This window comes from Schistocerca cancellata, chromosome 8 (genome assembly GCF_023864275.1).
Source record: "Schistocerca cancellata isolate TAMUIC-IGC-003103 chromosome 8, iqSchCanc2.1, whole genome shotgun sequence".
Taxonomy (NCBI): domain Eukaryota; kingdom Metazoa; phylum Arthropoda; class Insecta; order Orthoptera; family Acrididae; genus Schistocerca; species Schistocerca cancellata.
The window spans coordinates 169,912,860-169,926,262 of NC_064633.1; the positions used below are offsets into that span (position 1 = coordinate 169,912,860).

The 13,403-nt window shown below is 38.5% G+C and overlaps 1 protein-coding gene across 1 annotated transcript in view; it reads left to right on the plus strand.

Moving 5' to 3' along the window:
- The window catches only part of LOC126095450 (RNA-binding protein 25-like), a 42,633-nt gene extending 29,824 nt beyond the window's left edge, over window positions 1-12,809 (plus strand). Inside the window, exon 2 of the mRNA XM_049910243.1 lies at window positions 12,742-12,809. Within this exon, the coding sequence (XP_049766200.1) occupies window positions 12,742-12,809 (68 nt within the window). The remainder of the gene's footprint in view (window positions 1-12,741) is intronic.
- The last annotated feature ends 594 nt before the right edge of the window (window positions 12,810-13,403 follow it).

A 13,403-nucleotide genomic window follows, 5' to 3' on the forward strand; every position in this document is an offset into this window, starting at 1 on the left:
GGAGTGGCAATCATTAAAACAGAGGCGTTTTTGATTGCGGCGAAATCTTCTCATGAAACTTCTATCACCAGTCTTCTCCTCCGATTGCGAAAACATTCTGTTGGCACCCACTTACATAGGGAGAAATTATCATCACGATAAAATAAATCAGTGCTCGCACAGAAAATATAAGAGCTCAATTTTCCGCTTGCCGTTCGCAATTGGAACGGTAGAGAGACATCTTGGACGTGGTTCATTGAACGCTCTGCCAAGCTCTTTATTGTGAATAGCAGAGTAATTACGTAGATGTAGATGTAGATGTAGAAAATTTGAGAACCGGCATTTAGAGTTGACTGGAGAACATCCTACTGCCCCCAACATACATTCGCGATAGGGTCACGAAGATAAGATTAGAGACATTAAGACTCGTACCGAGGCTAATAGACAGTCGTTTATCCCACGTAAGATCTGTGAGTGGAACAGGAAAGGCATAGACTAGTAGTGGTGCGGGGTGCCCACCACCACGCACTGCACGGTGGCTTTCAGACTTTGTTGGTGTGAATGTTCTGCAGCAGAGAAGTAAAGAGACTAAACAGTGAAATGAAAACAGCCACAGGCGATACTAACTGAGATTTACTGTTACAGAACAGCGTAACTGAACGACTGCTTCATCAAGAGTATCTGTTCGCTAATAGGGTGTGAGGATACTTTCTATCAGGTTGTGATGTTACACTACCTTATTGGTCATCACGTTAGACGCTCAATTTACTGATTAAATTTCGAGTTGACGCCCCGTTATTATACTGCAACAAGCATTCGCGAATTCTCTGTAATTTATTCTGAATTACCATTTAAACATTGAAGCAAAAAAGTGGTTATCGAATGCTGAAAATATTTTACAGTGTTGCAGTGTTGTCAGGTTATAGCAGATGCACGAGTCGTCTCCTGTCTACTTACCTTTGAGCCAACTGGTTTTTTGTGTTTAAACGAAGTCTCCAGGGTTTCAGATTTGCACACGCTCCTTTCTGTGACAAATTTACAGATCAGTGTATGTATATCCAACATGAAATCGTGTTTGTCGGCTTGGTATTTGTTACATGAAAATGTAAATACCTTTGTTTCTATAGAATATGCTATTTCATCATCTCTATCGTAGGCTCAGACTACAGGTATGCTCGGTCACTCAAGAAAATAAAAAAAAAATTGAGTGAGTATGCACAGATACCTCAGCGAAAATTGTAATATAATTTTTTCTCGTTTTCATCGTACGCAACCGGCACTATATAGGTTTGCTTCTTGGTCGTGATTAAAATCGACTCATTCATTGCATGGATGGGAGGCTGGCTCTTGTAATATACCGCTGTAAGAAGGTTATCTTTAAACAACCGGCTAATTGCATTCGTAGGGATTAAAATCCACGTTGACCCATTTTCTCAACTGTTCGAATTTTAAATGAATGCCGCTTTTTAAGTCAATAACGTAAATTGAAGGCGGTAATTTTTAGTTATTATTGGTGTATTAAATAACTAGAAATGAAGTCGATCAGGTACCATACGACGAAAACTTTCATACTATGAAATACGAATTTAATAAGCGGTTTCTTTTAAGATAATCTTTTGACACAACTACCAGTGAGCCAACATACCTGCTGCGAAGAGTGCCCCATCCCTCTTAGCTAAAACATTCAGTAAAAGGGCAGTACATATAACATCAGTACAGATAACATCATGGCGAAGTTCTTTCTACTTTCATTAGCAGCCTGCAACAGTCACGAAACGCAACAGCCAGCGAGAGATTTTATTTTGTGAAATCATGTTGTAGATACTGTAACTTTCGGCAGCTTGTGACAATGAAATCCCTGTTACTATTACCGGTCATTCCGTGAAAACATCATACTGGTGCGCGGCAGCCGCAGGTGTACAGCTTTTCAAAAAAAAGTTGGGTAAAAACATACAGGCTACATGGATTCTGTATGACGAAAAAGATGACTCAACTTATTGTATTTTGTCTAGGTCTTTGTGTCATAACAGGAGATTTCATCCTACTGTTACTGCGAACAAGGATTCCCATAAGGCATTCGTAAAGTACGACTTTAAGAACTAGTCCGTTGCTCTAAAACGATTCAAATCTCATAAAAAAAGTAATTTGCATATCTGTTCAGTTAGTACAAATAATTCCATGAAAAAAGAGCTCATATTATGTTATCAGTTAGTCATTTTAAAGCACAAGAAAGGTAAGCCGTTACCGTTTGTTTATGGGAAATTTTACTTTCATATGGTTCTTGGTTTGTCAAGGATTGGAACTACGTTGTCATGTAAATAAGCCTTCTAATTTTGTTAATCTTTTGAAATTACGTTCTGAGCATGTACCCAGACTGAAACTATAGGTTTCTCAAACTACTTACAGGTGGCTTTCTCATCGCATAATTAATGAAATTAAAACACTGGTAAACATGTCTCTTCAGAGAATCTTGATTCAACGAGTAAAAGAATGTGGTCTATATGCTTTCATGTTGAACGAGACATCCGATATATCTATAAGAGAGCAGATTTCTGTCTGTTTTAGTACTGTTGACTAGAATTTGCTGTGTGGTTTTGATTAGCTCGCAACAACTGCTTCACATACCCTGTTTAAATCGGCGCTGGATATATGATTAAGATATTCTTTTCCTGTGAGCAGCTGTTGTGAATAATGCTATAAAGGTGCAACAAACATTAGCGCTTGTCTGCAAGGATTACAGTCACAGTTAAAAATCGTTGAATCGAGGGATATTTACATTCAATATTTGGCTTATTACCGTAAATGTAGCTGTTCCATACTCGTAAGATAACATTTCATTATTAAGAGATACTCAGTCAATTCTCAAAGCTTTGATTCCATTATTCGTGGTTCACCCTAGAGGCTACAAAGCTGGGAAATCTTGTACAACTGTTTTCAGATTCTCATGACGTTAAAACAATTCAAGATTTAAGACCGTTCTGTCCATGGTGATGGTGCATGCCTGTTGTGTATCTGTTGTGCACAGATAATAATTATGAAGTTCTTTTGCAGTTTCATAGTGACACGCAAGATGATAGAAACGATGCTGGTGCAAAGGGTAAAGGATTTCTAAAAAACTGCAAAAATTTGAAACTCCGTTTCAAGTCAAGATGTTAATTTTTGCATTCCAAAAACGAGTAGAACCTAAAGCAATACTTCAGAGAGTTTCACTGAATTACTCGTAACTTAGCCTTTTTTCTCTTCAATAGAAGAAGCCACAAATACAAATACATTTTGTCATTTTGCGAACATCCCAAAGAAATGTATGATGCTCTGCAATTATGTCTCCCCACTCTTTCATGCCCAAGATAATTTTCATTAAAATTAGGAAGTGTTGATAAATATAATTCATCAGAGATTCAAGAAAAGCTGCTATTTTTCTTTTTGAGGTAGTGCATCAAACAGTAAGCAGCATTAAAAGTAGATTTCCGCCCGAAACAATATCACACCCTGTCAAAATAAAAGAGTTACTACGAGGCAAAGAAGATAATAGCTATGTTACTTATTTTTTACGGTGACGATATCGATTGTGACTCTTCACGGAGATACTTTTTGATATGGTAAAACAACATAATGATACACTAGAGAGCTTAGATAGTGTAGTGCAGTCCTTGAGTAGAACAGAGAATAACTGTGTAGCTCTGAAGAACGTGATATCAGTATACAGTGTGCGTCAAAAAGAAATGTATACACATTTGAAGCGTCATAGAAAATTTATTTCCCGTTCTACAATGTTAAATTTCTGGAAATGGAAAGCTCAAAGACCAATTGGAAAAATAAATGTACTTTGCAAATGTGATTAATGTTCAAACTGGTGGCCTTCAGCATCAACACGTTTCTGAGTACGAGTTACCACTGATTCCGTACATCGTACCAAAGTGCCCAATCAGATTTCTGCGCACACCGCCTGAATCTCATTCCAAAGTGTGTCCTGGCTACCTGGTTTACGTTTGTACACCTCATCTTTTACTGTGCCCCATAAGAAGAGATCCAGCGGCGTGAGGTCTGGAGTGCGTGCAGGAAACTCGATTGGTCCCCTGCGTCCTATCCACTGGCCTGGCACATTGTTACCCAGGTATGCTCGTACGTCGCTATGATGTTGCGGCGGGGCGCCATCTTGTTGGAAATAAAACTCAGCATTACCTTTTAATGCACGAATGGCAGGGAATATGGAGTCAGCAAGCATTGTTAGGTACGTTTCTCCAGTAATAGTACCCTCAAAGCGGAAAGGCCCAATGAGTCCCCTTGCAGACAAACCACACCACACATTTACACCAGGCAAATTCACAGCCTTTCCAACTATAATCTGAGGATTATCTTCAGCCCTGTACACACAATTGTGCCTATTTACAGTTCCATTGAGTTTGAATTGGGCTTCATCCGACCAAATTATGCTACCCATAAATCCCGGTTCACGTCTCACCATCTCCTGTACCCATTCACAAAATTCTAACCTTTTATCTAGATCGTCGTCAGTTAGCTGTTGCACCAGCCTTGGAATGTACACACGAAACTTGCCTTTCTTCAAAATGCGTAGCACACTGCTAGCACTTACATTATTCTCACGTGCCGCTCGCCTTGAAGATTTTTGAGGTGAATGCTGAAACAGTTCCAAGACCGCAATTGTGGAATTATCAGTTGTAGCTGTACGAGGTCGCCCTGATCGACCTTTATGCACATCACACACTGTTCCATGAATCTCGCATTTGTCTCGTAGACGTGTAATTGTTAACCTTGAGGGTGGTTCTGTACCATATTTACTTCTCCACTATCTTCGAAACGCAGCTACATTCTCAAACTTCCAGTACCACTTAATTATCTGCTTCCGCGCTTCAAAGCTCAAACGCACGTCCGCCATGTTGCAGTTACTTCCTTGCCACTCCTGCCACCTGTTGAAGGCACATAACATTACTTTCTCACAGATATTTAACCTTGTAGAACGGGAAATAAATTGTCTATGACAGTTCAAAGTGTGTATACATCTTTTGACGCACTCTGGCATGTAAAATTATTGCTTCTTCTTGTAATGATACCTGTCTCTATGTGTACTGCAAAGCATTCGTTTTCTACACATCAAAGACTAAAAACTTACACCAGAGCCACCATAAACGATAATCGGTTTAATCATGTAGTATTACTGAACAGACATAACGATTTCGCAAGGGAACTGAACTGAACCTGCTATCGCTAATCAACGAATTCATCAGCAAAACAAGTGTGAGGAGGAAAAGGTTCCAGTCTGTTCCTATTTAGGAGAGAGATTATTTATTTTAAGTTACTTTTCTAGCTTTTACACGTGCTCTAATTATATAGGGATGAAATTATGAGTTTTAAAGTGTAACGTGATGAGCATATCCCAACATTTTCAAAACACAGCGCCTATAATCTTTATATAGTTTGGTCACAAACTGTTTCAAAAGCTTATATGGGTGGTTCAGGGAAGATAGGGCTGAGAAGTAATTGTTAAGGAAAAATTCCATACCTGGCGCTGTTTTCGAGTTAATTAGCATTGACGTTAGCCAATGTGGCCGTTGGCCATGGAAATTCAAGTTGCCCACTAGAGAGAGACATTGTCGTCAAACGTGTGCTTCGTTTGATTTCCTAAAACTGAACAAGAGAGGCCCATAAACTATGTATGTGTGACGGTACTACGAATCGAACTCGAACCGCAGGCTAAACAGTCACATGCCCTATCACCTGCGCTGTGAGGACAACTGACACAAATAGTATCTCGCAGACCTTTTAAACTGGGGCTCGTAACAGCCTGTCTGGCTAACTTCAACGCTAATTAACTGGAAAACTGCGCAACGTATCAACGTTTTTTTAACAGTTACTTCTCAACACAACCCACACTGCCACACTCTTACAAGCTTTCCTAGCTATTTCTAGCCACCCTGTATAGATAAACTGAAGTCCATTGCTCGCGTCAGTCAGTACACGCAGACAATTTCTGGAAATGCTGTAGGGATTTTGATCCTGGTTTGACTAATAGAAACATTTGTTCACGAGGGAAGCTTCTGTATATAATTCATAGATACTTCGTACAAATTATTTCCATTATGAAGATCTGAAGTCAGGTTTGGGAAACGATTACGTTGCCACCTAGTAACAGCTGCAATAATTCAAGAGAACGGCAGTTCCAGTAGAACCTAGCATATGGGAACGAACTGGCTCTTGGTTTAGTCGCGTAACGGGGGAGTATGTTGCTGAAAACTAAATATTGTGGGATCCAATCCGGGGTGAGTCAGTTCTTTTAGTCGGCATTTTAACCTGTCATTAAGCTATCAGTGATGTAGAGATAGATATTTCGAAATATGAAGACTGTTTCAGACTACCAAGTCCTGCATTCCTCTGATCAGGAACTGTAATTGACACTTTTAGTTCACTGTAAATTCTTCGAAATGCGGATATTGAGTTCGTCAAATTTTAAGTATCGTTATAAATTTGAGCAATAACGAAAAGATAACAGCCTCATCTTCAGTCTGTGACATGAAATTTACAGTTTGAAACAAATATTTTTAAATAATAGTTTCATCTCAGTCGTTTGAGGACCGCTGTACAACGAAGAAGAGTAAGAATCGAAAATATGCGGTGTTTCCTTAAGCTACAAGTAAAACGTTTTCCCTAAACTGGTTCACAAACGTCATAAACTTTTCTTCTTTTACATACAGTACGTTTTTTCAGCAGCGCAGCAAACGATTCAGTCTTCAGCTTTCTGCCTTGCTTGCATTACCTGTTAACATATTATCTCCCATTATTGCCATGATATGTCACCCCAAACACAAATTGCATATGGAACACGTAACATTCATGCCTCCTCACAACTTTCCTGTAGGGCATTACTTCCACTGCCTAAGTTACGTGAAAGTGCTGATATTCAGTTATTTAACGTTGTTTACTGAAATTTATGAGAAATCTCCATTTGTGACTCCAGCTATGATATTCAGTAAAATAAATTTTAGTCAAATGTATTCTAGAGTTTGCAGTCAACATCGTATCAACTGAACTGTTGCAACTCTTTTATCGGAATGTTATCCAACAGACAAATTTACACACATTGCTTTTTAACCATAATAAATCACCTGCATCACCGTCACAGTCGCAATTATCGTTACATTAAAGTGGAATAGTGAAGAATAGGATACTGAATTAAAAATGTCTTTTTATGTTTTGTACAATACATACTGCGCATAAAAACGAGACACATTATCTAAACCTAAAATTCTCCGGAAGATAAATCCGCAGGAATAGTAACATGCTTCGATCAACAAGATCAACAGGCATTAATCCTTCGGATTCTTACCTCCAGGGTTCAAAGACGAAATCTACTATGACGAACTAAACACAAATACTAATTAAGCGTTCATAATAAGAATAATGCTGTCCACATAAAAGGACCCCAACACGACCTCAGAAGAGCAAGTCGAAGTTTTGTCAAGGGAATTCGAAAGTGCATACAAGTCGTTGGTGGAGTTCATGAAAATCAGCTTTGAACTTAGCACCTTCTAATAGCATTTTTGAATCAAAAATTGGAGACAATTATGAAATGTTTTGCTCGAAATAGTCTGTACTATAACCTTTTTAAATATTCACTGTCTCTCGTGAAATACCCTGTTTGTTAATACAAGACACCTAGTAAAATGATTTTGTATATTATTCTCATGTATTCCATTGCTTACGCCTATTTCTGAATGTTTTATGTAGATTGGATACATACTTTGCAATTTGATACCTATTACTTCCCCTTTCGAAAGACATTAAATGGCTTTATTCAAGTAGCAGCTCACCTTGCGACTGTAGCATTCGTAAGCTATTGACGATAAATGGGGCACCACCTACATCAAAACTTACTCGAAAAATTATTCCGAGAAGAACAGTTATTCCCATGTTATTAATATGTGCTTGACCTCAGACGAAACCCGTCGCAGTCTGCTCCTGTAATGAATAACTAATCGTTATGCTTGTACTTAGCTGATATCAAACATTCCGAAACACAGAGAATGATGTAATTCATCAGTGCCTTGTGCAGTAGCATAAGCACGTTAATCTATACAAACAAAAATGAAATGCTTCCATACATAGTATGGAAGATTGTCGCTTGAGGACGGCTCGATTGATTTGGCTGATTTTTTTTTTGTTTCGTAATCGTAACTGCCAGGACAAGGTTGGTACGAAAGAAAATTTTAGGAAAATCCAAGGGAGAAGTCGGAAAACTAGATGGAATTTTTGAATGAGAATCTCAATGAAAGAAATGCGACAAGGGTTTGACAGTTCTGCTGTCACATGTCTTCATAACCAAAGATATTGTAACGTTCAGTTTGTCATCTCTGCTGTAGCATGTTTCCATAACAAAAACAAATTCCTCATTGGATACTGATACTTTGCGAAAAAGTATACAACTGAATGCGGTATTTCTGTGTGTTAGAGGCGATAATCATATCTGTGTTGTGTTTCAAAGATTAAACTGGAGTCAATCCGTTGTAGCCTGGTGTGTTGCAAACATTCAAAATACTTCAGTTCGTGGTTTATTTTATTTTGGAAAAGAAAAGCCTCTGGTGACGCGTGGAAATATCTGTCGGCGCAGGAACAACGCGGGCCAACTACATGATCGTCGAATGAATGAGACTGACGACGAGCAAGACATCGTTTGGAGTGAAATAGAATAACAATTTCTGACCCTCGATTCATTTTGACTCCGTAACAATGAATTCCGATTTATTTCATTTTAGTAAACTCGTGATCTTAATGAAATTGCTTTGTTTCAATTCACAAAAATTTAAAGTAGATTATGTTGAATGAATCCTGACTGACAACGCTCAGCTGGAACCAATGGAAATATAATGTTTTAGAATAAACAGTTTCTCTTAAATCTGCTGCTAAGCTGTACTCTGAAAATGTGCGGCTTTGTTTTCCTTTTCCAAGTAATTTTTGAAGGGAGGCAGGAAAATTGGATTTAGGGCTTACTTTAAAAATCTACAAGTGCATAGATTAAAACCATTCGAAATTTTGTTATTAAAGCTCCTATCCTCACAGACCTGGCAGCTGGAAAAATATCTTTCACACCCTGTCTGCTAACGATTCCATCCAAGCTATCTACTGATTTTTACTTCTATTTCCAAATCGAGGTTCCATTTGCAATTAAAATAAATAAGGTCAGAGGGAGCGACACGAAGAAATGGACAGACAATGTGGGAGGAAATTGATATAAAGTAGGGGAAAGAGGATATGGACTGAGAGATAAAGGAGGAGAGAAAGAAGACGGACAGAGATAGGGTGAAGTGGATGAGACGGACAAAGGAAGTGGAGAGGAGGGAAAGGATATGGGCAGGGAAAGAAAAGGAGATCAGGACGTATATCCAGTTCCCATATATATTTAGCACTTGTGAAGCATTGCCAGCTTCGCTAGTTAAATAATAAATTAATACTGTGTAATATGATGTATCACTACAGAACTGAAAGTGCATGCGAAATACAAGTGGGGTAATGTTATTAAGCAAGTAACTGGAAATAACAAGTAAGCTCATACATAAACAGAGATGGGGGTTTCAAATGGTTAAAATGGCTCTGAGCACTATGGGACTCAACATCTTAGGTCATCAGTCCCCTAGAACTTAGAACTACTTAAACGTAACTAACCTAAGGACATCGCACACATCCATGCCCGAGGCAGGTTTCGAACCTGCGACCGTAGCAGTCCCGCGGTTCCGGACTGCAGCGCCAGAACCGCACGGCCACCGTGGCCGGCAGATGGGGGTTTCTCTTCTATCCTGCATGCCCTGTGTGAAAAAAAAGAATAAAGAAAGAAAGGATGGGAGAGGTGCAAAGTTTACCCTACCTCACCTATAGTTTATTAATTTTCACTATTGACAACTTCTGATTTCGTTCATCTTTAGTTACGTGGTGGCGCTAGCCTTTAGAGTGTGTGCAAGTGTTATCTTCCTGGAATACCTCTGTGAACTGACTTTTCACATTAACTTGCACAGCGCTTACATGCTGCAATTTTTCTCGATAATGAGACAGTGCGCAACTGTGGAAATATGGGCGTTTGTTGACGGCGCAGCTCATCTGCATTCCCGTAAGTTATACCAACACTGTTTTCACTGGGAGAGACTCAGGTCTCGTGAGTAAACCTGTGTTTCACAAATCAAATTCTCTGCAACTCTGTCTGCCACAAACTGCCCCATTTTGAACTTAGGGAATTTGTATACACTTAAAGCTTGTACAGAATAAAAGCTATTGTTTGAAATTCCTTTTATTGATAGTAGTTGGGCCTAATGTCCTACGGTTTTGTTAGATATCATATATTTCCGTGGAGTTACCATGCTTATCACTAGAGAATGGATTCACATGCCTTACAGTTTAATATTCAGCTACCACAAATTAAATATCTGAATCACACATTTAAGCTAAGGATCCGTGTGGCTTATTTACAGAGTGTGCTTGACAAAAGAACCTCTGCACTGCTACCATTTATCTCTACATGGATTTTCTAAATAAACCTTGTCTGGTAACACTCTGTAACCACCATAATTATAGAAACAATCTTTACAGGGGATGGATGTTTAGATTTTCCCTTGTATAGTATTCCCGTTTTTTCAGTTGCAGTGACTACAGTTCCATTCTGTTCAATACTATCTCCAACTGAAATCCTATTTTTCACCGAAACCACCTTGTACTCTTCTAAATAGGAAATATAATACGTAAATGTATTTAACATTAGAATAATAACGAAAAGTGAAAAGGGCTGAAGGTATTCAAAACGTTGTTAATGTATAGACTATTGAGGACAGATTATAACACAGGAACTCCCCCTAGTGAGCCACATATATGTAAAAAAGTTATTAAGTACTAGAAGAGGTCACCCAAGCACATATACTAAATAAATGTTTCATGATGAAATATTGGAAATTCACTGCATCACAGGTGAATAATCTTTACGTTACTTCGCAGATATACATGAATGTCACGACATCAAGACTACATAAACCGTAGTTGTGTAGAAATGTGAACTTTTACGATCAGCGTAAAATAACGGAAGTTTGTTTTAACTCCTTATACATCGAATTAGAGATGTTATGCAGTATACTTGTAAGTCATATCATTCAGAGGCAAGTAAAGTAGACATTGTTAAAAGTTACAGGGTTCTAGGTTACACAATTAACAATCATTTTGGAGTTCTGCTCGTAACACGCCAGTGAGTTGTTACCTCACAAGCAATTTCTCCTAATTTCTAGGTACTACGGTGAATTTCCCCTAACCTGCTACGTTTTCACTTTGTTTGTAACTAATCAGTTTGGCAGAACTTAGTCTTGCAGTCAGAAAAGTTGGAGTCTCGTGCCGTACGTGAATGCAATAGAACATTTGTCATTTTAGACATCCATTTACTTTCCTTACTGAATTCGATTTCCTTTGTGCTTGAGAATATCAAATTTTTTAATGCTGTAGTTAGAAAGATCAAAATTCAGTCGCTGAAGTATGGACTTCAATTCCAGTTTTCAGAACGATTTCTGGTTCCGAATCGTTCATATTCCCCTTACATGGAATACACTAGACATAATAGGCGTTCTGATGTGTTCGCTTGACTTATATGCGGTCTCGTAATGCCTTTACTTCACTCTTACTCTACATGTACAGTCCATATATTTGAAGCACCACAAGGACAAGGTGAAGTTCACTAGCACTGGTGCGTCGCTACGCGTTATTAATAGCTGAGACCGTGTGTAAACACCCAGCTGGGGTCCCCGACATTCCTACCGGGTCTGGAACATGAAATACGTGACAGTCAACATAATTTGTGGCTTAAGAGTTATATATGGAAGCTGACTGTGCGCAGTTCTCTTTAGAGTCACTAAGTTGTTTTTAGATACTCTATTATTCAAAATCAGTTCTGCAAAACGATGTTTTAAGCAGTGGCACACTGTAACAAGCCGTCATAAATCTCGTCTTGCTTATAGCCAATGTAGAAAGCCTTCACATCGCCTTATAACGGAATCAATAACCATGTTCCATATTAATTTCACCTCATCGCGAATATGGTTTCATCAGAAACATATGAGGATAGCAACTGTCAAACGTTCTAAGCGACCAATCTCATAACAAAAACATTGAGAAGGTTTTCCGATACCTCATAATTCGCCCATTTCGGATCAAACAGACGTAACTACATTTTCCCACTTTTGAATAGTTAGTACCATCAGGTACACGGAATCAAGACCTGCGTTACTATCAAACAAGCGTAACTCTATCTTATGTGGTTTTCGTTTTAGTTGTCAACGTATCTACATTTGCGAAATATAGTAAGAATCAGACAGACGGAAAGGTTGATCCGTTTTTAGACCACTGGACACAGTGTTAATTTGTGAAACGGAACAGCGCTGACGTTTCTCTGATCCGAACAGAGCTGTTACAAGTTGCTTTCCCCCTTACTTCGCTTTAAAGGCATTGTCGCCGTCGCTCTGTGACAACAATTAAATGCGACTTCAGGCAAGGACGGTAAATACTGTTTCAGTTGTGAATGAATTTACAAGCAAGTGGTAGTGCTATGGAGTCCAGAGGAAGAAGGCTGGAGAAAATGTACCTGGAGAAGGAGCCAAATTGAAAGGAATCTTGTAAGTATTAGAACCTGTTTCTTTGTGTATATATTTCGGTAGTAACTACTATAATAACAATTTATAATATTATTGTTATTACAGCTATTATTATTATTATTATTTATGTTTACAGCTGAGGAAGAATGTGATGTGGAGATGCTCAGGACATTCATTGGTTCTGACATAGATGATCCTTCCTAAGAACTGGACAACACTATTGATTCTGGTGAGTAACCAAACAGTTACTAGACACTACAGCAGTTCTAGTTAATTTTCTTTTCCCTTCCTCTGAATACCTGTCACATTATTGTTACAGACAGCTGTGTTGAAGGTGGAACATCCCTTGTAAAGAATGTCACAAAAACTACTTAGGATACAACTAGTGCACAAGTAAATCATCAAAATCGGGATGGAGAAATTGCAGATGACAATGCTGGTATTGAGAATAATAACGAAACAAGAAAACGAAACATGAGAGGAATGGAAAAGAATTCAAAGAAACATCAATCAACAGTATGATGGGTCACATATATCTACGAAGAATTCCGAAGTTTCTACAAGATATATGAAGCCAAAATATTGCTCTAAATGCCCACGACAATGCACGAGTGAGTCTACTGAGCAAGACAGACAAAATATCCATAGAGCTTACTGGGATCTTGATTAGTTGAGCTACAAAGGCAGTACATAAATACGTTAGTGGAAGAAGAGAAACGAAGGAAGAGGACCAAGAAGTTCTGTCTAATAAAGGTAACTTATACGATTAAAGTGTGTATGCATTTCTTCCTCAAGACA